Raw genomic sequence first — 25,182 nt, forward strand, 5'->3', positions numbered from 1 at the left:
ACTTGCTGGGGATGAGAAAGAAAAGCACTTAAACTATGGCTGGAATGAGAATGTTGAGAGTTACCTTCGTATGAAATTTGATTTTTGAATATTTTTATGGTGATTTGAGATGAAACATCAACAGTGATAAAATATTCTCTTGTGTACTGTTATAATATGTATGATGATCATAGTCAACTAAACTTGTAATGAAGTACAGTACAATAAATCAGATAAAGCAAAAAATATGGCAATGCTACCCAAGTCAATCTGCCGTGAATTTTGGATTTGTTTATTTTTGTATTTTTTTTATGCTTATGGCACAGTAATTTATATTTTCATTAAATAATATGTACAGTACAGTACTAATATACAAGAGAGAGAGAGAGAGAGAGAAAGAGAGATTACAGTATGTCATCACAGGAAAATTGTTACTGGAGCCTGCGTATGAAATTCAGATTTTAAATATAAATAGATTCTGTAAGTGAAATAACGTGTTATAGATATTTTGCTGTGTTTTCTCTGTTTATGTATACAGGCAGTCCCCGGTTATAGGTGGGGGTTCCGTTCCGATGGTGTGACAATAAGCGAAAATTGCTGATAACCGAAAATTGGCGAATTTCGGTTATCGGCACCTCTGTTAGGTATGTATCGTTGCCAGTGCGCAATTGTTGGTGCTGATAAGCGGAAATCGGCGCGTGTCAGTGCCAAAAATCACCAATTTTCATCACTAGACAAGCACTGAAAAACCGGATCACCGATAACCAAGCCCGCTGACAGCTGGGGACTGCCTGTATAGAGAGAGAGAGAATGGCACAAAATTTTTGTAATCAACTTATGGGAGATGCTGAGAACTACAGTAAACCCCCTGTATTCATGTTCTCATGATTCGCGAGATTTTCTGTGGAACATATCTATACATTATTCGCGAAAAATTCTGCAATTCGCAGACTTTTTTGTCGGGAAATATTCACTAATTTGTGTATTTTGATGTTATTTTCATTACTAAATACATTTTTTTTATAAAAAAATTATTTACTAATTTTCAAACATTAAGATTAATAAGATCAAATAATAATAATAATAATAATAATAATAATAATAATAATAATAATAATAATAATACTCTAAGGATAAGTAATACATAACTCAAAGAGAGAGAGAAACTGGTTTTCTCCCATCCATTTAGGACGGACCCACCTCATTGAAGCGAAGATAGATGATCAAAATTGATACTATTGAAATATTAAAATTATATTAAAGTACTATTGAAATTATATTGAAATGATATATTATTTCCTGGCTTACGCATGTTCCGGGTTAGTGTTTCAGGAAGAAATATGGCCCCAAAATGATAGTATAATTTGAATTTTTAGAAAACTCAATGGGTACATTTTATGATAAAATAATTTTCTTATGATTTTTGTTTTCGGCGATGTTCCGCCTTCGACGATTTTTCGGGGTTATGACGCTGCGCAATTTTCATTGAAATTATTAAAATGATATGTAAGTTTAATCAGATTAAACAATTTTAACATTAAAATAAAAATTTAATAATTAAACAATAACATTAAATAAATAATAATTCTCTCTCTCTCTCTTATTTAGACGAGAGAATTTTTCCGACGTAATATGTACAGGTATGTACGTTTCTTTTGTATGATGAAATGGTTTACCTGATAAATACTAATTTTCAAATATTAAGATTAATAAGATTAAATAATAATAATAATAATAATAATAATAATAATAATAATAATAATAATAATAATAATAATTTCCATGGATTTGTTTAGTAAATTTTTTAACATTTTCAACAAACAAATAGTGGTTCCCAGTCTTTTTTATCCTCGACTTGAGAAAGGAGGGGGAGGGTAAATGTCAGTACTTGACAGATTGACATATTGGCCGGAGAGGAAGAAGTGAGAACCCTCAGAAGCTCATGGATTTCAGTCTTTTGATATCTTAATGAGTTTCTCCCTTTCTTTTCTCTCTCTCTCTCTCTCCCTTTTGCCAAAGGGCAGAATGTGAGAAATGGATAGATAGATAAACAGATACTTAGTTTAATCCTCTCTCTCTCTCTCTGGAAAAGATACTGTTTGTGTGAGTGTGTGTGTTTTATAGTGTTTTAAAAATGTGTAGTAAAGGTATTACATCTTTGGAAGACAATAAACAAACATAAATTTTGTTGTTGTCAGAGAGATTAAAGAGATAAATCTCTATCTCTCTCTCTCTCTCTTTTTTTCTTTTGCCCCAGCCAGCCTTTTTGAATATAAGTCACAGTGGTAACTCTCTTTCTCTCTGCTTTGGCTGGAAGGTGTAGAAGTATGTATGTATATATATATATATATATATATATATATATATATATATATATATATATATATATATATATATATATATATATATATATATATATATATATATATATATATTTTTTTTTTTTTTAAGGGTACTTATGTTTAAGATGACTTTGAAATGATATTATTAGTAATATAGTTTCAAAGATTAGTATAATAATAGGATAATAATTTAAGGTATATTTGATATAGGATGATACTTTAAGTATACATTTGGTATTTGAACTTTCAAGATAGGCAGTTATAATGTTTTTATTGGCGGTGTAGCAAGTATTCACAGATTTTAACTATTTGCGTTGGGGTCTGGAACACATCCCGCACGAATACGGGGGGTTTACTGTGACCACAAAATGATGTAAACCAAGAGCTTACTGTAGTAAATTATTTTTTTTATCATAAGTGTATTTGTACATAATCACGAAAATACTAACATGACATAACAAACCTAGCATTCTGTTTGGAGGTACATGTCCCGTCGTTCTAAAATACGTATCTGTACAGTAAATATAATTTTAAAATCATCTTACAACACAGGAGAATATCAGTATATGTAAAATGTACGCCCAGTGCATTACAGTATGCACAAAATGATGTGCAGAGTTATGTAGGCCAAAGAAAATGTGTGTCTGAATGATAGGGGATACTTAAGAGTAACAGTTGTAGGCTAGTATACTTAATTTTGCAGCATGACTTTGAAATGATATTAGCATGTTCTGGGATGATAGTTTGATGTATATTTTTATTTGAACTGTCAAATTTAGCAATGAACTGTTAAAATAGGCAGTTATAAGCATTTTAGGGGTGTATAAAGCCTACTTAAAGAGTAATAGTAGTAGGAGAGTACTGTAATGTAAGGTTACTTTGGGTGTTTTAGGATGATGGTTTGGGGTGTATTTTTGTTTTAAATGATATTAAATTGTTTTATTATGATAATTTATGGTATATTTTTGTTTGAACTATCAAATTAAGCAGTGAAATGTTAAAATAGGTAGTTATAAGCATTTTAGTTTAAGGGGTATAAGCATTTTTAGAGGGGATTTTTGCATTTCCGCGGTAGGTTCTGGAACCTATCCCCGCGTAAAAATGGGGGAGCACTGTAATTGTTTTGTGATTATTTACCCTTAATAGTCAAACATTAACTTTCAGACTTCCAGACCCAGAGGCTACTACAGATTTAGAAGGCGAAAGTAGTAGTAGTATTGAACCCAGTCCTGCTATGGGTTTTACCAATATTGCTTGTGCTATAGACCCAACCTACCAGCGTCGGGTGATGCGTGGAGAATTAGCAGCTTCTCCTCAAACTACACTTCAGTCCACTTCATCATCATCATCAACTAGCAGTGGCACAGGAGGTATTATCCCACCCAACATGATGTCTCCCATATCTCCATTACCACCACCAGGTAAACATTTGTTATTCATTGAAGTTTTAATTTTTTGAGGAAATGGTTACAATAATTTCTGCTTTAACATATTGCATGAGACAGCTTGATATCCTTTTGATTTTCATCTTTCACCTTTCTCAGTGATATCTTAGGCTTTCCTACAAATCTCCTTCCTACTATTTCCCATCCTTTTGATACCACATCGCTTCACTTATTCTGTAATTGCAATAAGATCTCCATACAGTAATTTGGCCATAAATCTTAACATGCTTTGGTCACATCTTTTCAAAATTCCATTATCGTTATCAGTACTGTATCCATGTTTCTATAATAGAGTAGTACAGGCCTTATGAGCACAGTGTTATTCTTTGCTCTGTGTAGTAATGGGTCATTTTTATACACGGGTGCTGTAGCTACCTGTCATTATTTCATCCATGCTGCAGCTTCTCTTTAACCCTTAAATGCTGAGCCTCTATTTACAAAAGTGTCTATCGTATGCTGGCGGCGTTCGGGAGTTAGTGCCGAAGTGGAAAAAAAGTTTTTTTCAAAAAATTACAGCACGCTTAGTTTTTAAGATTAAGAATTAATTTTTGGCTCCTTTTTTTGTCATTGCCTGGAGTTTGGTATGCAACCATCAGAAATGAAAAAAATATCATCATTTAAAAAATTTTGGAATATATGACAGCGCAAAAAAAAATTTCATATATAATTGTATACAAATCGTGCTGTGAGCAAAACAGTTAAAGCTAATGAGTTTTTTTTTTCCGTTGTATTGTACACTAAATTGCGATGATTTTTGTATATAACAAATTGTAAAATGATCAAAGCAACACAGAGAAAATATTATCATAAAATGATGCATGAATTCGTAACGCGCGGACGTAAAAAGTTTTTTTTAAAATTCACCATAAATCGAAATATTGTGCTAGACAACTTCCCGTTTGTTGCAAAATGAAAACAGTTGATTGAATATTACTAGAATGTAAGTGTTTTAGCTTACAATTGCAGTTTTCGACCATTTCGGTCGAGTTAAAGTTGACCAAAGGTCGAATTTTTTCTATTTATCGTGATTTATATTAAAATATTTCAAAACTGATAAAAGCTACAACCATGAGTTATTTTTTGTTGTATTCTACGTGATATTGCGCACATTTTCATGCATAACACTTTATGTAAGGCCTAATATAAAATGGTGCGAAAATTACGACAAGGTGACTAAAGAAATTCTGAGATTTTCAGCTGAGTTACTGTGCGCGGAGGGAAGGAAAAAGTTGTTTTCAAAAACTCACCATAAATTGAAATATTGTGCTAGAGACTTCCCGTTTGTTGCAAAATGAAGGTAAATGATTGAATGTTACTAGAATGTAAGAGTTTTAGCTTACAATTGCGTTTTTCGACCATTTCGGTCGAGTCAAAGTTGACCGAAGGTTGAAATTTTGGCAGTTATCGTGATTTATATGAAAATATTTCAAAACTGATAAAAGCTATAACGATGAGTTATTTTTTGTTGTATTCTATATGAAATTGCACACATTTTCATATATAAAACTTTATGTAATGGCTAATATAAAACGGTGCAAACATTACGACAAAGTGACGAAAGAATTTCTGAGATTTTCGGCCAAGTTACCGCGCGGATGTAAGGAAAAAGTTTATTCCAAAAATTCACCATAAATCGAAATATTGTGCTAGAGACTTCCTGTTTGTTGCAAAATGAAGGTAAAGACTGAATATTACTAGAATGTAAGAGTTTTAGCTTACAATTGCGTTTTTCGACCATTTCGGTCGAGTCAAAGTTGACCAAAGGTTGAAATTTTGTCACATCGTGATTTATATGAAAATATTTCAAAACTGATAAAATCTACAACCATGGGTTGTTTGTTGTTGTATTTTACATGAAATTGCGCACATTTTCATATATAAAACTTTATGTAACGGCTAATATAAAACGGTGCAAAAATTACGACAAAAGTGACGAAAGAAGTTGTGAGATTTTTGGCCAAGTTACCACGCGGATGTAAGGAAAAAGTTTTGTTTTTTAAATTCACTTTAAATCGAAATATTGTGCTAGAGACTTCCAATTTGCTGCAAAATGAAGGTAAATGATTGAATATTACTAGAATGTAAGAGTTTTAGCTTACAATTGTGTTTTTCAACCATTTCGGTCGAGTCAAAGTTGACTGAAGGTTGAAATTTTGGCACTTATCGTGATTTACATGAAAATATTTCAAAACTGATAAAAGCTACAACCATGGGTTGTTTTTGTTGTATTTTACATGAAATTGCACACATTTTCATATATAAAACTTTATGTAATGGCTAATATAAAACAGTGCAAAAATTACAACAAAGTGACGAAAGAATTTCTGAGATGCGTCGCTGATGCTCTGTAGTGCGAGAAGAAAGAAATTCGCGCATGCGCGGCTGGGTAACGCTTGTAAACAAAACAACAGCGTGATCCGTGAACTCCCAGCATCCCTCAAGGCGCGTGATTTAAAATCTTTCGCAAACTAGGCCTATAACTATTTTTCCGCGAATATTTAAAAAAACTTTTTGTAGTCGACATACCGTACGTCCACTAGGCACCCGACAGACAATTTTAGTCAACGTACGATATGTCCAATCGGCGTTTAAGGGTTAAAATACCTCTCTCTTAACTCTTCCTGTACAGTCCAGTGCACCTTAGAGGTGGCAAAAATGCTTTACTTATTCCAAGACTTGTGCATCTATCACAACATGGTACTCAAGTCCAGGTCTGCTTGGATTTGAGAAATTCTTGACAGTTTTACCCCCTGCTACCTATTTTGCTCTGTGCCTTACATTTTTTGTATCCCTTTGCAATGGAATACACAAAAATTTCTCTCTTCTTTTCCTGTGGTTTTTATTTTTAATTATTTTGATTTTTTTTACCAGTTACAAGAAATATATCAAGTAATTCAATAAGTCATCTCTGATAAAATTGATTTGAAACCTATCTAACATTTATGTCATGCAAGTTTGTTGTCAGCCTGAGAGTTGGTTAGGCAAGGTTTGGGAGTGGATTTGTTTGATATGCTATATGTTAAGCTGAATGACTTGGTGAGGAAGTGTTATTTCATTTTTTTAGTATTTGAAGATGATGATGACTACCCAGTGCCTCCATATATGCCCATTCAAGGTCAGCGGCGCACTGCAAGTCTTGAAAAGAATCGTCGATTGAAACCCCCAAAAGAGAAATCTAAGGAAAGCTGTAAGCAACAGTAAGAAATATAATTTTTGGTCTTATGTAAATCTAAATAAGACTTTCCAGGTCTGAAGTTTTGCTACTAAATGTTTCATCATGAAATTATTCTTTGAAACCATATCAGCAAGTTCCAAAGTTATATGTAAGGTATACTGTGATTGGTGTTCTCAGGAGCCTCCTTTACTGTCCATTTGATACTGATATTACTAAATTTTTACATGGTCAGAGTGTAATTTATTACCAACAAATTCTTCATAGTCAGAGGAACAATTATTTTTAACTCTTAGTAAAATTTCACTGAATGGAGATAAGTTTCTTAATAGCTCCTTAGGTAATTTGTGAAATTCAACTCATTCTGTAGGTTAACTGTAATAAGAATACTGTAAGTTAAACTAGGTATCAGTGTCTTAGTAATTTTTTTCAAAATCTAAGTGCCCCTTAGAGAAATTGGCTGTCGTTGTTTAGAATTAATGATCAGTAACACAAGAGCATAGTTCCTTATTTAGCAGGGCTTCCTGAATATGGTTTTAAGCATGTTGATTAATTAAAAACAGGAAATTTATTGGTGATTGTTACTGTGTGTTGTATAATTTTCCACTGGCAATTGAAGTCAAGTGAAAGTTTTTAGCTCGAAGAGATTATAGATCTGTACATGCAAAGATATTGTTATGTCAGTGTAAAGTGCTTATTACATTCAAAATTTTTTTTAGTGTGGTAGTCACAGAAAACCAGTTTTACCACTACAGTGCCAAAAAAACTGGGGCAAAACCTTTGAAAGCCAATAAGCCAGAATTATACAGATTCATGTCAAACTACATGAAGATCAGTTCTGTTGGAACTCAGTACTATCAGTGAAATCTTAACAGGTCATTTTGTGTCAAAATACAGTGAGAAATCATTGTTTCAAATCACTTAGGTTACTGTGACTAGTTTCTGGAGTCACAATTGCTTATTGTTTTTTGTGTGTCTATGCTTCATTAGTTTAAGCAGGTCAGTATTCCTATTAAAATATGGTTGCATTGCTCTACAACAAGGGGTCATGCATCCCAGGTAGGGTGCTGCCATTGTATTACCAGTATTTAATTACATCAGGTCACAGAGGGATGCAGCTCCTAATGATGATAATATTGGTATTCTATTCTCTGTTCATAAATAATTTTTCCTTATCATAACTTACAAATTTAGTTTATAAGGATGTTAAGAAGGCTCCATCCCCCCCTCCCTTGTATTTTTAATTCTATAAAAGACTCTTTAGAACTCAATTTGAGTCGGTCCATAAAATCAACATTCAAACTTGACTGTAGGTAGCTTTTATTTTTTTTATATATATATATGATATATAGAATTTCAGAATGTATAGTTTAGTATGTAATGAGATAACCACCACAACTTGTATTTCATTTTGTACTTCTTTTTTATATGAATAATAGAAAAGTAAAGAAATGTTGGTATAATTGTTTTTAAACTATGAAATGTTTGGAAGCAATATGAATTTCCTAAATTATGGATTTATTTGAAAAGTGAAGGTAGCTTGAATCAAACACACAAACCCTGTTTCTGCAGTGACTATATATATAAAAAAATCATCTATATCACAAAATATTTGTCAGAAAGAAGTGTGTTATCCATGCATGTGCCATTTGGATATACAGGTGTGTTTTGACCATTAAATTCCCTTTCATAGAAATCAAAAGTTAGGCTGCAAGATTCAAATACTGGGACAAGGGCACTCACTGAATAATTAATGGAGTTGTATGGAATAACTTTTTTTATTAAAATTATTTCACAAAGGCTCAGTCAATCACATACAGGTAATTAATCACTAATCCAACATCATTGGGACCAGTAAGGTGCCAGTCACAATGAAACAGATGCAGTTTAGGTTATATATCTCTCATATTGTGAAAGTTCCATTTTCATAGCAATGCTACACATATGAAACAGCCAGTCATTCTCTTTTGTTAAGTGATGACCCTCCTCTTCTCACTCCTCAATTCCTATTGAAAACATCTACTTTTGTACAGCTTGGTGTTTTAATAATTTTTCTAAAAATAAAAGTTACTGTATTTTTACCATGTTGTATCAAGAGTATACTTGTAGGCTCCTCTCATTCTCTCATTTGCGCACTATACAAAATTCTTTTGAAAAAGGGTTCAGTCTGCACGTGGTTCTTGCTCAGCACACATCCCAGCTGAACTGTGACTGTCTTTGTGTTTTATTTGTTATTCTAGTGCAAAGAAATTATACTGTACATAAGTCATCATGGCTTCTAAGTAGGCTAGTGTTGCCAGCAAAGCAGAGCCTCTTTTAGAGGATATTGTGTCTCTGGGCAAGTCCATGGGCTTGGAGGTCACTGATATGATATGGAGGAATTAGTGCAGGAGCATACAGCCGAGCTTACCACAGGAAACCTGCAGGACATTGACAGGTAACAGCAACAGGCAACACCTGAGGAATTGTCTTCAAAGTAGGTGGAGGAGAGGGAGAATGTTCCTAGTTCATTAATAAATGTGTACAAAATGGGATGAAGTGCAGAGTTCTATTGAAAAATTTCACCCTGACAAAGCTGTAACAAACTGTGTTTTAAAGCTGCTGATTGACATTGCTATCCCTCACTGTAAGAGTATTTTAAAATGCAGGCAGAAAAAAAGACATCATTGGGCAGGTTTTTAGTGAGAAACACAATAAAGCTCAACAAGACTTAAGTAGAAAAAGTCAGAAGCACAGTTGCCAGCCATTTTTATCAAAGTGGACTCCCCCTCCAAATAACAACATATCTCTTCATGTTTCTCGCCACCTACCATGTACACCATCAGCTCTGCTAGTTACAGGCAGTGAGAATAAATTTGCATTTATTTCGTGTATTTACAGTACTTAGTCATTTTTTATTTAAAATGCATTTGCTTGTATTTTTGGAGGTCTGGAACAGATTAATCCAATTCCCATGATTCCTTATGGGAAAAGTTAACTCTGTTAAAGGAAAGGCATTAAAGGACAGCCTTCAGGAACAGATTAAGTCAGTTAACTAAGGTATTTTTGTTCTTGACTTCAGGTACATTTAGCGGTCATTAACTTTAGAATTTCTTTTTTTATTTCCATTGTTTTACATCAGCTGATCTTGCTGGTTACCATGAAGTATCAAGAATATGTACGTATGCACATCCTTTCATCTTTTGTTTCCATTTTTGTCAGTCAGCTGATCTTGCTGTTGACCACTATCAAGCTATAAAGAATACTCACATTTCTCTCTCTAACACCTTCACTCGCATGCAGCATAGCCCGCCTCACTAGAACTTAATCTAGTTTGGAACCTTTTCCATTCTTTTTGTTTTCCATTTAAACATCTGTTTCCTGAATCATGATTTTGATATAATTAAAAGTCAAAGAGCCAATGCTTTATAATTCACACAAGCTTCTCACAGGCACACGCTATCGAGTTTTTTCAGAAGTTCAACCTTGTCTTTAGTAGGCAACATTCAGTGTTTAAGCTTTATATGAAAGAAATTTCCTTATTAACCCATTCCTGTCCAACTGACGTAATATTACGCAATAACCCCCTACCCCCTTCTTTTCTGACTGACGTAATTTTACGTAAAATTTACCGACATTTTTCGTACGTGTGGTAGGGGTAAATTTTTTTATTTTCGGACAGTTGGTGGTTTCCATAGGCTAAAGCATACCTTGGACCGTGTAACTCAGGCATCGATCGCCAGGCAAGCAGTCCCTATACTGCGCATGCGCAATTCCCTGGCATAGTAAATTTCTCACAATGAAATCAGCTGATCCTACCCACGTTTCTCTCTCGTATCTTACATTTTTTTATAAAATGTAGGATTACATTATTGGAAACACTCTGTTTCGTATCCTCTATTTTCTATAAATTTTGTAGTTCCTCTACTGTGCATGCGCAAATCCATGGCGTAGTAAAATTCTCACAATGACATCAGCTGATCGCACTCCACGCAGGCCTGGCAGGCCACACTTCTGTCAGAGACCATGCGTCTGAGGTTGGGTAAACACGTGTGGCTGTTTACATACAGCGACGTCAATCGAGAACAGTTTCCAACATGCTTTCGCAAAGTTTTTACGGTAAAACTAGCGGAAAACGCGTTAGTGCATCACATAAGAGACGTCTGGATTTTAGCCAGGGCTCTGAATCTCATTTTTCATTATCATATGTATCGATATTTAGAGAATTTTGCTGGCTTTCTCATAAAAAATAATTCATTCACCTAACTGTTATAGCTTTTGAGCTACGAACGATGATGTTGACAACGGTAACATTTTTTTTTCGTTTCGAACAGCTTATAACATCAAAATGAAACTGTTGCTGTTACCAAAGCCATTTTTCTTGACTCTCACTTTATTCCTCAACCTTTCCTCTACATTTTTGTATATTTACAAAGTAATTTCTATGAAAAAATCCGAGCTAGGGCTCTTCAAAAAAAAATGTCTAGCGATAATTCTCACCGTATGCCGGGCAGCGCGCTCTGTTTCTTACCCACTTTTCTATCAATTTTTCACCAACTGGACTTATTCGTTTTTCATTGTTTTATATGTCGATATTTAGAGAATTTTCTTGGCTTTCTCATAAAAAATAATTCATTCACCTAACTGTTATAGTTTTGAGCTACGAACAATAATGTTGACAATGGTAACTTTTTTTTTTTCGATCAATTTATAACGTCAAAATGAAACTGTTGCCGTTACCAAAGCCATTTTTCTTGACTTTCCCTTTATTCTTCAACTTTTCCTCTACTTTTTCGTATATTTACAAAGTAATTTCTATGAAAAATAACCGAGATAGGGCTCTTCAAAAAAATTTTTTCTAGCGATAATTCTCACCATAGGCCGGGCAGAGCGCTCTGTTTCTCACCCTCTTTTCTATCAATTTTTCACCAACTGGACTTATTCGTTTTCCATTGTTTTATATGTCAATATTTAGGGAATTTTATTGGCTTTCTCATAAAAAATAATTCATTCGCCTAACTGTTATAGTTTTTGAGCTACGAACAATAATGTTGACAATGGTAACTTTTTTTTTCGTTTCGATCAATTTATAACATCAAAATGAAACTGTTGCCGTTACCAAAGCCATTTTTCTTGACTTTCCCTTTATTCTTCAACTTTTCCTCTACTTTTTCGTATATTTACAAAGTAATTTCTATGAAAAATAACCGAGATAGGGCTCTTCAAAAAATTTTTTTTCTAGCGATAATTCTTACCATAGGCCGGGCAGAGCGCTCTGTTTCTCACCCTCTTTTCTATCAATTTTTTCACCAACTGGACTTATTCGTTTTCCATTGTTTTATATGTCAATATTTAGGGAATTTTATTGGCTTTCTCATAAAAAATAATTCATTCGTCTGACTTTCATAGTTTTTGGGTTACGAACGAAAATATAAAAATAAGTAAAGAATTTTTTTTTTTTCGTTAGATAACTCAAATTTTTTTGTATTTAGAGGGCTGGGACTCTTATTCTGACTATTCCACCATAAAATATAAACATTTAGAAAAAAATGACAGCAAAATGAATGTTGTTGGCATAAAATTTCTGTTTTTGCTGAATTTTCGAAATAATTATTTTTTCGCACTGTCGAGCGCTCCCAGACACGTAGGGGCTCATGTATTCTCAGTGATGTGATAACTATACAGATATGAAAGGGTTAATTACAGCCATGGCTGGGGCTAAAAGTGAGCAGGTTATAATGAATGAAGAAAAACAAAGGATTTGATTGGGTTACAATGATGCCAAAATTTTTTATGCAACAGTAACCTGACAACATTCATGCAATAAGTAACACCAAAAAACAGGGAAATTTAAAGTTATGCTAGCTGAAATTATTGCCAAATTAGTGATGGATCTGGATTAGTGATTGCCAGGTTAGAGATTAACTACCTGTATGTAGGATGCCTGAATTACTTTTCATGCGGGAGGCAAAGATATGGCATGTCTGCATGGTTATATATCCTTGCAGGATACATAAACATGCATGGACACAACCCATGGCATGTAAAGCAAGGTATTTGTATCAGTATTAATCTTGCTGAATAGGACAGAAATATACCTACCATCATCATGAGATGAGTAACCAGGAACCCTGGAAGAGTGCAATTTGTGACAGAGCCATGAGTGAATGATGAGGATTTATTATGATGAGGTCGATGATAATTTGAAGTAGAGTATGCTATGACTTTATGGGTTAACACTGCTACCTATTTTACTACATCTTCATTATCAGTGATTGAAAACAAGGAAGGAATGGCAAAGTGCTGCCTAATGGTCTTGGCAGTCAGTTGTCTGGGTTTTCGTTATGAAAACTGGAGCAAATGACTGATGGCCTGCTTCTGGTGATTTGTTATCTTCCTAAATAGAGGATGAATCTCTCTGACCTGTCTTGAAGATGCAAATGCCAGTAGAAAGATAGTCCTCAGTGGAAGGTCCAGCAAAGAAGCTTCCTTTAGTGGATTGCTTATGCTGGGAAAGTACTGTAGGGAAAGTACTGTAAGCCCTGAAAAGTAAGAAATTATGGTAAATACTAAGTTAAAGACCATAAGATACCTAAAGTACCTAAAGATAATGTGAATGAGTTCTGAGAGCTGACTACATAACAACTCTTTGCGTGTTTATCAGCAAAATATAACCAAGAAAATTTTAACCAAAATGATAATAGGTAATTAAAATAAAGTTATATACAAAACTCAGGAATAATAGATCGTAATGAAGCAAACATGGAAAGTGCCAAATTCTCTGGGTGATAAAAAGTAATTATTTGCAAATAGCTGCACCTAACAAAGCTGGTAATCCTGGTGAGTTGAAAGTACCTGATAAAAGGTCAAATCACCCCTCTAATCACATACTGAATGCAGTATCCTAAAAAAAGGATATACAGCAGATATAGGGTGATTAATATGGAAAATGGAAAAATAACTGGTAATCAGTGCTGGGACAGTGGCCTTCTAAGAACACCACAGCTTAGCAGAGGGTAAGGTTATTGGCTGATGCACACCAGTAGATCCAGATAACATGTGGGGAGAAACTACCTTCGGTTTGGCAAACAAAAGACTGGTAAACTTTAAGGACTTGAATTTGGGCGTACATATATGATTAATAGGATTTTGAATTGCTCTTCTTTTATATGAGTAAAATGTCACCCACATTTGAAAATGAGGTGTTATTGAGAAATACTTTTTATTTTCGAGTTTTAGAAAATTATACCTTCATATCACTTTCTCTTCTTTTACTAGAAGCTTATATATTTTTTACATCTTTTCAGCCAAAGCTTTTTTACATTTACACTATGAGTTATATTTTAACACTTAGCTTTAGGATTATATATATATAGTAACATTGTTGCAAGTCTCTCAAGGTTTGGCATGAGGAGTTCTGATATCCATATTTTGCCTTTGAAAAGGGACCAGTGAGGATTACCATTTCCATTGATTTTCCCTTAAAAAAATTATGATAAACTTGAGGTAATGACTGAAAGTACCCATTATGTTGTGTTTTTGGAATGTCTTTTAAATATAGTTATTTTTATCTGTATTAGTTTTCCATGATACTTATAGAATTTTAACTCTAGGAAGAGTGAAGGTGGATACTTTGATGGTCAAGCACAGTATTAAACAATTTTTCCTTTTTGTTAGCTGTATATTTTATAGGTCAGATTAAACTCTTTTTCTTCAAGGTTTATACAATACTTCCTTCATTAATAATCGTTTTTCACTTATAACATATCAAATATTAATATAAAAGTATTATACTGTAACATATTAAGGATTCCACAAATGTAACTGTAAGCTTTGAATACAGCCATAAGTATCAAGTGAAATTTGAGTTTGTTCAAGTAATTAGCTTTTGCAAAATATTATGAAGGAAAGCTGCACTTCCTTTTCACCATAAAACTGCATATAATGCATTTCTTCATGTCATTGTTTGTGGTTAAATTAACTTGACCAGGTTTATCAACTAAATCTTTTACCGTAGTCTGTTTTGTTGGATTCTGTCAAGAGTGAGGTCTGCTTAGAACAGTAGGCCTTCACTACCGTCCAGATGGCATTCATTTATATTTCATTATAAATGCTTGTTGAATATAGCATACTGAAAAAGCAGCTATTATTATTAAGAGGGAGAAGATGTATAAAAATTTGCTATCATTTACTAGGTATGTAACACTCGTGCATACAGGATGTCATGTTTTAGGAATTTTGGAGTTATCAAAAGTTGTATCAGGTGTAAAATAAAGAGGGCATACAACCATCACATCTGTTGGTCGTGAGGTTTAGTATTTTTTTTTAACTAAAAATAGAGGTAATGCAGTAGGCATAAATGCAATTACTCTAGTAAAATATGTTTTTATTGGTTTTTGCAGTAGGTGCTAATACTATATAGCTTTTCTCCTTTATGAAACACAGTTTTTAAAAAATGCCTCCAGACTGTCACGTGGAAACAAGAATCATACAAGATTTGGTTTCATTGTCTGATAAAACTAGTAGTAATTATTCATAATTCCTTACTTGTACATAATTTGAGACTGGGGATAAGTTCCTTTATTCTAGGGAAATATTGCTTTGAGTATACTGGACTTTGGGTTATTACAAAGCTTAATATTTGGAGTGCCTCCATGTGACTATGAAAACCTATTCTCTACTTTGTGCCGTTTCTTACTAGTTGAATTTTAGTGTCTGGGTAGTAATGTGTTATCCTTTTATCTGTTTCAAAAAATAAAGTTCCTCAGGGGTGAAGTTAGATTATTATTATTACAAACAAAAAAGGACAGTTCCCATTTTCTTTAGATCATAAGTAGTTGTTTTAAGTGTATGGTTATGAGCTTAAAATGGCAGCCAACACAAATGGTCATGTAATTGCTTATCCTCTTGGGGAAGTTATATAGTAGAGAAAATTCATCAGTGCTGATATGGAAATGAGTAAAATGGCACCTTGGATATTGAAGGCTGATATTTAAAGGGGTAGCATTAGAGTTTTTTTTTGCTATTGAAGTGACAGTTACCTATACTGTATTACAACCTAAAGAAATTGGCATAATAGTCATAAGGATATTTTTTATAGTGTAGTCGCTTGTTTCGTCCTCAAGGATTTACCCCTCCATGGTGTACCAGAGCTCCATGGTGACTAGACTAATATCAAAGAAATATCTTTTAGCCTGGTCTTGTAGCCGGATATTGTGTCATAATGGTAAACACTAGAACACATGATGGAGTATAATGGACTCAAAAATAAGAGGGCAATTTTCCCTTATTGTCAGCAAAACTGAACCCAGTTTTCCAACGTCAAAAGCTGCAAGAAGGACAAGTGACTATTGCACATGCACGTTTGCCATCTTGTTTACGACCGGGTAGATAAAATACTAGGAGCCATTATCTCTCTTAGTCAACGTCTAGTGCATACACAAAGCCAGTGCTCTGCACTAAACCTCTTCAATTCTCTGTTTTTTCATCAGCGAGGATCATGGAAACATCTAAACTTGAAAAAGTTAAGTGCTTATTTTTAAGCTCCAGTTAAAAATTGTTAGTTTAAACTGTGGAACAGGAGTTTAATTTGTGTATGAAAGCCGGAAACTGGCCTTTGTTCAGTGAGCACATGGTTGGTGATTTCTCACGATCTCTGTTTGCTATTTGTGAAAAGTGCAGATTTTGAAGAATTTGTCATTCTATTTAGAAGTTAAGTAAAGAAATGTTCCACATTTTATTATTAATTTAGATAATCCTTTCAGATAACGATGTCTACAATAGTCTAGGCAGTAGCCTACATGAGATGGTAACCTAACAGATTCAGTGAGAATAATTTAGACTATAGTAGATGTTGTCTGTAGCCAATAACCTAGGATTACATACCCTAAAGGTGATTTAAATAACCTGGATTAGGTAGTAACCTAAATTAAGATAAGTAAGAACCTTTTAAGACATATCCTTTTATGGGCCTAGGCAGCAGCCTAGTTTACACTGAGGACCCTAGGATTAGATAAACAGGATACAGACTTTTTCACTTTATACAGTCTGTATACTTCAGAATGATCTAAATAATCTGGGACTAGGCAGTACTTTCTAAGAAGTTAAGTGATAACCTTATATTAAACATCCCATTATTGGACTAATCGTTAGCCTAGACCATGTAACCTACGGCTAGATGAAAATAATAATCTGTGCAGGATGAGATGGTAGCCCAGCTTCAAGGCTACATAGTAAGGCAATTGTGTTTTATGTAACCCATACCCTTAAGTGCGAATTAAATAATCCAGATTAGGCAATATCCTTGATTATAGTAAGTAATAGCCTAGCTATAAGGTTACACATTAGTGGGTTACTGTATTATATAGTAGACCAAATAGCCTAGGACTGGATATAAACAACCTGAGTTAAACAAAAATAGTAGCCTAACTATAGGGTTACATATTAGTAAGTTTCTGTTCTGATGCATTTAAGAGTGATCATTAATCTAGATTAGGTAATACGGTACCTTATATTAGACTAAGAAAGAAGAATAAAGCTAGGATTATATATAAACAGTATTTTAGGCTCAATAAAAATAACCTAGTTTTTTACGACTCTGTAGCCTATCTGTAAGGCTACATACTAGTAGGGTCTTATGTAACCTGTATCCTTGGAAGTGATAAAAACCTGGAACAGGCAGTAGCCTAACCAAATTAAGTAGGAACCCCTGTTAAGGGAATACCCTACTATTAGTTTAAAAACAGTGTGGCTGAGTATCAAACAAAAGGGTAGTCTCGGCCCATAAAACAGAAAACCAGATTATAAGAGGGTTATTTTCTGTAAAGTATATATCCTTAAGTTTTAAATAAGCCTAGAATAGGTAGTGTCTTAGAACAGGTTAAGCGAGAATCCTCTTAGGAATCCTCTATGCTTAGCTTAAAGTAGATTATACTAGAAGTATTAACCTAACCCATACAATACATAGAAGATTAATCTGATTGGCATGACAGTTTAGAATTAAAACTTCACATAGCCATTGCAAAAGGACTAACAGTTTAAAGTAATACAGCTGTATATGGGCGACAAAACTAACCTAAACCTCAAAGGGTTTAAGTTAACATAGATATTTAATAAAATGCATTACAACTACACACATGTAATCAAGTTAACCTCTAATATGGAATATACTAATGATATAGGGATCTACAGAAGCGTCTCTTATTAAAACAACTTATACTAATTAGTTTCTAATAACAACTTGGTTTTTTCACTACAGGGCCGCCATTATGTAGGACCCTCAGCTCAAGTGTTCTGTAGCAAATTGCTTGATTCACTTTTTTGCCAATGGGTGTGGCCCATACCACCTGCCATGAGCATAGTCCTTGTAGAAAACAAGAAAAATTTGCTTGGTCGCCAGATGTTTGCGAAATTTGTAGTAGCTCCTGGCAGCAAGTTTTAAGGATGAAACAGTTCATTCTAAGCTGTCTTGATGGGTCCTGGGGTTCAGCAAGGGTAAGGAAGGGGAAGATTATATCTTTCTGGCAGAACTCCAGCAGCAGATATTTAACCCTTTCTCAGAAGATCTATGTGTAAAAGTACTGCATCCTGAAAAGGCAGAATGGATACAAATTCTCCCCAAACAAGGTCTAAGGTTAGAATTCCAACTGGAACCAACAAAATGGCCAGTTTGGATTACAAAACTTCAGATTAAAACATAACAGGGGCTCCACTGTTCACCTTTGATGATCCTGATAATCCTTTGCAAGATGTCTCCATGTGCATTTTCTGTCCTGATGGTAAATACCTAATTAATGAGAGAAAAATCATGATCGAAGTTGTACATGTGGAGTTTAGAGGCGGGGCAGCATTCCCTAATACAGATTGACGTCTGATACCACCTTCGCCAGACATGGATAAACCACAAAAAGAAATGGTTCTCTTTTGCGAATTTAGCATTAAAAGCTGTATATGACACCCTTTACAATGTGAACGGAAAATAGATCTATACTCCCAGTATGAATAAAACCCAACTTGCTTACCAAGTAGCCCCAGCCTTCTGTCCCTTCACTTTTAAAATAATTAACCCATAGTGGACGGATCCCCTCACAAGAGGATCTAAAACAGGTTTTGGGTGGTGAACGGATCCCCTCTGAGGAGTACTGTATTAATATTACGCACCATACGACTTGGCTGTATTGAGGGGGGAAGAGTTTCCATCACTTCAATGGCCCATAAATAAATGAATCTTGGGAACTTTGGAATTCAGCTCAGCTCAATCAGTGGGCTTCTCAGGAGATCAGTATTGTCCTTGACTTGATTTTTGGGGGAATGTCTTGCTCCTCTCTCTCTCCCATGACATATTTTTATTTATTTGGTCATAAATATACCCAGGGATTGCTGTTGGTTTTAGATTTTATCTTTTATGATATGATGTCAGTTATAATTGTAATTTTGCAAAGATAAGTGCAAAGAAATATTAGGAAAACATGTATCCCTCCAAAAAAGTTACTGTATCTCCTGATCTCAGTAAATTTACTTAAATACTTTACAACAGATATACACAGAATTTGTTACTGATGTTAGTTCTTATCTGTTGTGATATTATGTAAGCTGTAATTATAATTTTACAAAATATAATAAAATAAATTATTAGAAAAAACATGTGTAACTTAGTAAAATTTATGAGCGTTTTGTAAAAGAGGCCCCACACAGGGTTGTAAATGGTCACTTTCAACTTCCTGTGGAAGGTAGGATAAATTTTTAAGAAATTTTTTCTTACACATTTGCATATCTTCCACTTTCCACTGATATGTTTTTTTTCTTAAATTGGCCAACCTTAAAGTTTGCTCGTTCTGGGAGGGTTGCATGATTTATAATTAGCCTGTCCCTTAAGGGTTAACCATGTGAAGGCAGATTTTCAGAATTATGTAGTAACTAGAAAACAGGAGCCAGTGGCCGAACTAAAACCATTTGCCACAGTCATCCCAGTTTTGAAAAATTTCACCAAGGAATGGGCAACCTTCAGCTTCCTTTTGAAAGGAAAAAGCTCCCCTTAGATGTAGCTACTCAGCTCCATAGTGTCTTAACCTCTTCCACCTTGGCTAGAAGTTACCACCAAAAGGCTTCCAGAAGATTCCAGGGCAATTTTTACTGTTGTGGCTAAGTCTTATAAGAACCTTATGGGAAGCACTCTATGACTTTTCAGACTGGTGCAAAAAAGTGCGAATGGAAATACTGGAAGGCTCCAACAAGTCACTTCCCAATGTGACAGCTTTATTACAGTTTAAGCCCTTCTGTAAGGACCTGTTTGAGGATTCTGTTGTAACTCAACTCAAAGAGCAAGTACGCCAACAAAATTGTACAGTGTATGCTCTTTTGGGAAAAGGGGGAATTCAGGAAACAAAAAACCAGAAATTTCCCTTTACCCAATCCAAAAAAGGCTCACTTTGATCAAAAATCATATAAACCTTCAGTCACCTCCAAAAGTTTTCCTCAAAAACAGGTAGATGGTCAGAGGGACAACTCCCTACAAAGGGACAACAGGAACCACATCAGCAAGGACATCCTTTTCACAAGGTCCAAAAACTGTCTTACAAAGGAAAAGGAAAAGCAATGCCTGGAATGCCTATCAAGGGCAAAGGTAGAGGAATTGTTTGGTCGGGGGTTGGCTTCAAAGACACCACAGGGAATGGAAGTCTTCCCCTTGGAGGCACAGCATTATTCTCAACGGGCTGGGGTGGAAATGGTCTCATCCCCCCTCTGCCTTTAAAGGGGTTCTTTCAAAAACTAGACCCCTCTCTGGAAGATTACATGCAGAAGACCCTGTTAAAGGGAGCCATAGAGAAACATGCATATATTTGCCACCAAGTACGTCTCTTCAGTGTTCCCAAAAAGGATTCCTCCAAACGAAGAGTGATCCTCGACCTATCAGCATTGAGCAAGCACATTGTTTTTCAAAAGTTTCAGATGACTACTGTTGCCCAAGTACGTTTAATCATTCTAAAAGGGACTTGGGCACTTTCTGTAGATCTGGAAGATGCATACTGACACATCCCTATCGCCATTTCCTTCCGCACCTTCCTAGGGTTCCAGATAGGGAAAGATATGTACAGGCTCAAAGTCGTGCCTTTTGGGCTAAACATTGCTCCAAGAATTTTTACAAAATTAGCAATGGTAGTTGTCCAGGAACTCAGAAAAGAAGGAATACAGCTAAGTGCTTATTTAGACGACTGGTTAATCTGGGGGTCCACATGAAAAGAGTGCTTGAAAAACCTAAGAGCAGTGGTCACAGACCCCAGTCAAAAGGTTTTATAATAAATTGGAAAAAGTCCCGCCTCACGCCCAGCAGACTTGCTGTGGCTGGGAGTGTGTTGGGATACTCTTCAGGGCCTGTTGTCTCCCCCAATCAAAACTCAGTACAGAATAAGGAAAAACCTCAAAAGGTTTTTTGCACAGCCCAGAGTTTCCAGATGGCAATTAGAACGTATGATAGGCCGGCTGCAGTTTGCATCAGTAATAGATCCAGTACTCAGATTGCAGTTGCAAAACATGAACAAATTTTGGCTGTCACACGCAAGAAAAAAGATAGTGAGACCGATCTCATCAAAAGAATAAAAAAGTTGGGGAGATACTTCGGCCTTGGACCCGGAAGGAATCTGGGGAAACAGGTAACCCTGACTCCTCCATATGTACGAGTGACAATAAACATAGATGGCTTGTTGACAGGTTAGGGAGGACATTGGGAGGATTGTCAGGTGGTAGGGAGGTGGTCAGCTACTCTGAGGAATTGTCATCTCAATTTGCTGGAGCTGATGGCTGTCTTTTTGTCTCTCAAAAAACTCAAACCTCCAGAAGAGACAGCCTCAACTGAGTGGATGTTGGACAACCAGTGGATGTTAGACAACCACTCTTTTCAAACAATAGCCAACATGCTTCCACAACTAGAGGTGGGCCTGTTCACCACATACGAGAATTACAAACTCCCAGTATATGTGTCTCCGAACCTGGACAGTCAAGCAACAGCAAGAGATGCCTCCCTTCAAGACTGGAACAAGTGGAGGACGATATATCTTTATCCTCCATTATCCCAGATTTCGAAGGTTTTGAGCAAACTTCTAACCTTCAAAGGAACAGCTTACTTAATAGCCCCAATTTGACCAAACAGGCATTGGTTCCTATTGCTTCAACAACGGATAAAAAGATTACTTCCACTACCATCCGCTGTTCTATCCTAGAAAGTAGGAGGGAAAGTCATTTATGCATCCCCCTTTATAAGCCGAGACCTTCACATATGGATTTTTTAAAATATTATCTACTGTGAAAACTACACCCAACATTGCTAGGTACCTAGTGCAGAAATTACGAACACTGGCAATGCCAGTCCGTATGGAAGATATGGTTAGATTATATCCATACTGACAGCCCAGTCGAGATTTCTGTAGAAACACTTAAATTTTCTTATATACCTTTTTGAAGAGAAACGTCTTGCGGTTACAACAATCATGGCATACAAGGCAGCATTAACGGAACCCTTGCTTTATAGATTCAGGATTGACTCCAGCATAGAAGTTGTCACTTCCCTTCTGGTGTCTTTTGCTCTACGAAGACCTCCTCCCAAAAGACTTCCAATTACTTGGTCCCTGGACGAGGTGCTCAGACTTCTATCTACCCCTCAATTCAGCGGACCCAATACAACCGCAACTCACATGCTGCAAAAGGCAATCTTCCTGATTGCATTAGCATCAGGAGCCCATATTGGTGAACTGGATTCTCTTAGATAGGGACGGTACATCATGCAAACAGCTAACAATCAATTTTTATTGTCCCCTGGCCCATCATTCCTGGCCAAGAATGAGGATCCTTCAAGAAAAAAGTCTATTCTTAAAAGGAAACTCAATTTAGCAGGCAAAACATTATGCCCAGTGCAAGCACTTAAGGTTTACCTAGAGGTCATGGCAAACATCCCAGAAGGTCTGATTATCCTGCACCCTAGCATGAAAAAACCACTCTCTCTACAAAGGCTAAGAATAATTTTAGTGTCCCGCATTAAAAAAGGCAAACCCACACGCCTTTCCTAGGTCACATGATATTAGGAAAGTAAGTACGTTGTTGGCCTTCTTCAGAAATGTCTCTTTTGAGGAAGTCTCTGAATGTACAGGGTGGTCATCAGAGACAATATTCTAAGAATTACTGCCATGAGCTTGAACAAATTTGACTACACTATGTATCAGTAGGTGGTATGATTAGTCCTGACCCCATACATGCTACAGTGGAAAACCAGGAGTCTTCCCAACAGGTGGGTATGCTGACTATGCTTGGGAAGGTGCGACAAGACTGCAACCATACTCAGCATACTTAGGTAACTCACTACAGAACTTAACCTTAAAAATGTAAGTTCTTGTTTAGTTTCTTGTTTTTTGTTACCAAAACCCAAAAGGTTTTTTAGAATAAAGAATGGGGCTTGAAACTTGTGGCTTGGCCTCAGACCAGAAATTTTTTTTCTTTGGGTTGTTGGGATTAAAATTTGAGAGCTTAAGCCTTTTGTCACCTATCAGTTTCTTTGTAAAGGTCCTTGAGGATGAAACAAGCAACTACACTATCAAAAAACAGGTTTTGATGTAGGAAAAACCTATTTTTGGTAGTTGCTGTTGAGTCCTCTAAACCCTCCCACTTCCCTGACGAAAAGGCATAGGATTTGAGCAAGGGATCATCCTGCATAGACTAACAGATAGTAATGGCTCCTGGTCTTTTACCGGCCTGGTCATAAACAAGATGGCAGACGCGCATGCACAATAGTCACTTCTCCTTCTTGCAGGTTTTGTCATTGGAAAACTGGGTTCAGCTTCACCGATATTACAACACAATATCTGGCTACAAGATAGGTTTAATATTAGTCTAGTCACCATGGAGCTCTGGCACACCATGGAGGGGTAACTCTTCAGGACTCAACAGCGACTACCAAAAATAGGGTTTTCCTAACGTCAAAACCTCTTTTTGCATAGAGTCTTTGCAGAAAGGTTAGTTAATACTCTGTAGTTCTGTATATGCTAAGGGTGTAGCTATTTTATAAAAATGTGGCCTTTTTGATCAATTTGTTGAATTTGATGCACTTCAAGCCTTTTTTTTTTTTTTACTACTGGTGTGTCATGTGTTACCAGTATAATGAGGGCATTAATTCATGATTAATTGGAGCAAAAATACAAAATACTTCTTATGGTAATGAAGGTTGTTAAAAGTTACTGTAGGGTTAAAATACTACCATGAAAGGTTATGAACTAAAGTACCTTTCTAAAATAAGTGTAAATTATACTATGTGAGTTATTGTTAAATTTGTAAGTCTGTGGGTAGTTGTGCTGTTAAAAGCTCAGTAGTAACAGAAAAAATGACCAGTACTAAACAAAATTTTGTGAAAGTTAATTTGTATTAGGTACACTATGGCATTAGGAGTTACTTTTTCTTATACAAGTACAGTACTAGAAAGTTCCACACTGTGAAATTTTATTTTTTATTTGTAGTAACAATATGAGTGAATGCTATTAAAGATTTGTAGATATTATTAAATTATCATTTGTATTAGTTTTCTAGATTGGCAGCTCTGTCATATAGATTTTAATTATCCATTCATATAATATAAAAATTACATGGTAGTTTTCAAATGTAAATGGTTCATGTTACTGTGGAGAATATATTATAAATAGCTACTTAATTTTAGACACTGATCTTGTATGGGTCATCATTAGACCACTATACTGGCTGTCTAGTAGATATAAGTAGAATTAATCAACTCAGAAAAAATATGAAATTTTAATTTGATTTTTGTTGAAGTTTCTTTGTGTTGGTTTAAAATCCATTCTGAATAAATTGTGTTAGTGAGGCTGAACATGAATACTGTACTGGACATCTTGTATATATGTACATCACATAAGAAAGTATTAAATGTTTTATATGACAAACTGCCTCTTAAGGATTTTTGGAAGCCCAGCCAAAAAGATATTTAAGTACAGTGTTTATATTTTCATTTGCATAACTGTTATACCAAAAACTGAATCAAGTACTTAAACGAGTGTAAGGTTTTCTGATGGGAAGTATTTCAACTTAAACTTTTCCAAATAACAGATTTTACTTCATGATTATACAAACTTCTGGACTGTGTTTGATTTATGTGAAAGTTTGGCTGTGGAGTTTCACAATATTTTATATATAATTATAAAGGTTGTCTTTCAAGTCCCTGAATACTTTCAGCAGCATTTGGTACGTCTTAATGCCCTGTAAATTCATGACACTG

At 35.2% G+C, this 25,182-nt stretch overlaps 1 protein-coding gene and 1 long non-coding RNA gene across 7 annotated transcripts in view; one reads left to right on the forward strand and one right to left on the reverse strand.

Annotated features, from left to right (window-relative positions):
* The window catches only part of LOC136844872 (coiled-coil domain-containing protein 50), a 184,738-nt gene extending 174,186 nt beyond the window's left edge, over positions 1-10,552 (forward strand). For all 6 annotated transcript variants that reach the window (XM_067114135.1, XM_067114136.1, XM_067114134.1 and 3 more), the window contains 2 exons: positions 3,486-3,742; positions 6,831-10,552. In XM_067114135.1, the coding sequence (XP_066970236.1) occupies positions 3,486-3,742; positions 6,831-6,967 (394 nt within the window). In that variant the 3' untranslated portion in view covers positions 6,968-10,552. The remainder of the gene's footprint in view (positions 1-3,485; positions 3,743-6,830) is intronic.
* A 1,832-nt stretch (positions 10,553-12,384) lies between these two features.
* The window catches only part of LOC136844873 (uncharacterized), a 170,341-nt gene continuing 157,543 nt past the window's right edge, over positions 12,385-25,182 (reverse strand). Inside the window, exon 4 of the long non-coding RNA XR_010854995.1 lies at positions 12,385-13,459. This is a non-coding gene — a long non-coding RNA (uncharacterized lncRNA). The remainder of the gene's footprint in view (positions 13,460-25,182) is intronic.

This window comes from Macrobrachium rosenbergii, chromosome 13 (genome assembly GCF_040412425.1).
Source record: "Macrobrachium rosenbergii isolate ZJJX-2024 chromosome 13, ASM4041242v1, whole genome shotgun sequence".
Classification (NCBI taxonomy): domain Eukaryota; kingdom Metazoa; phylum Arthropoda; class Malacostraca; order Decapoda; family Palaemonidae; genus Macrobrachium; species Macrobrachium rosenbergii.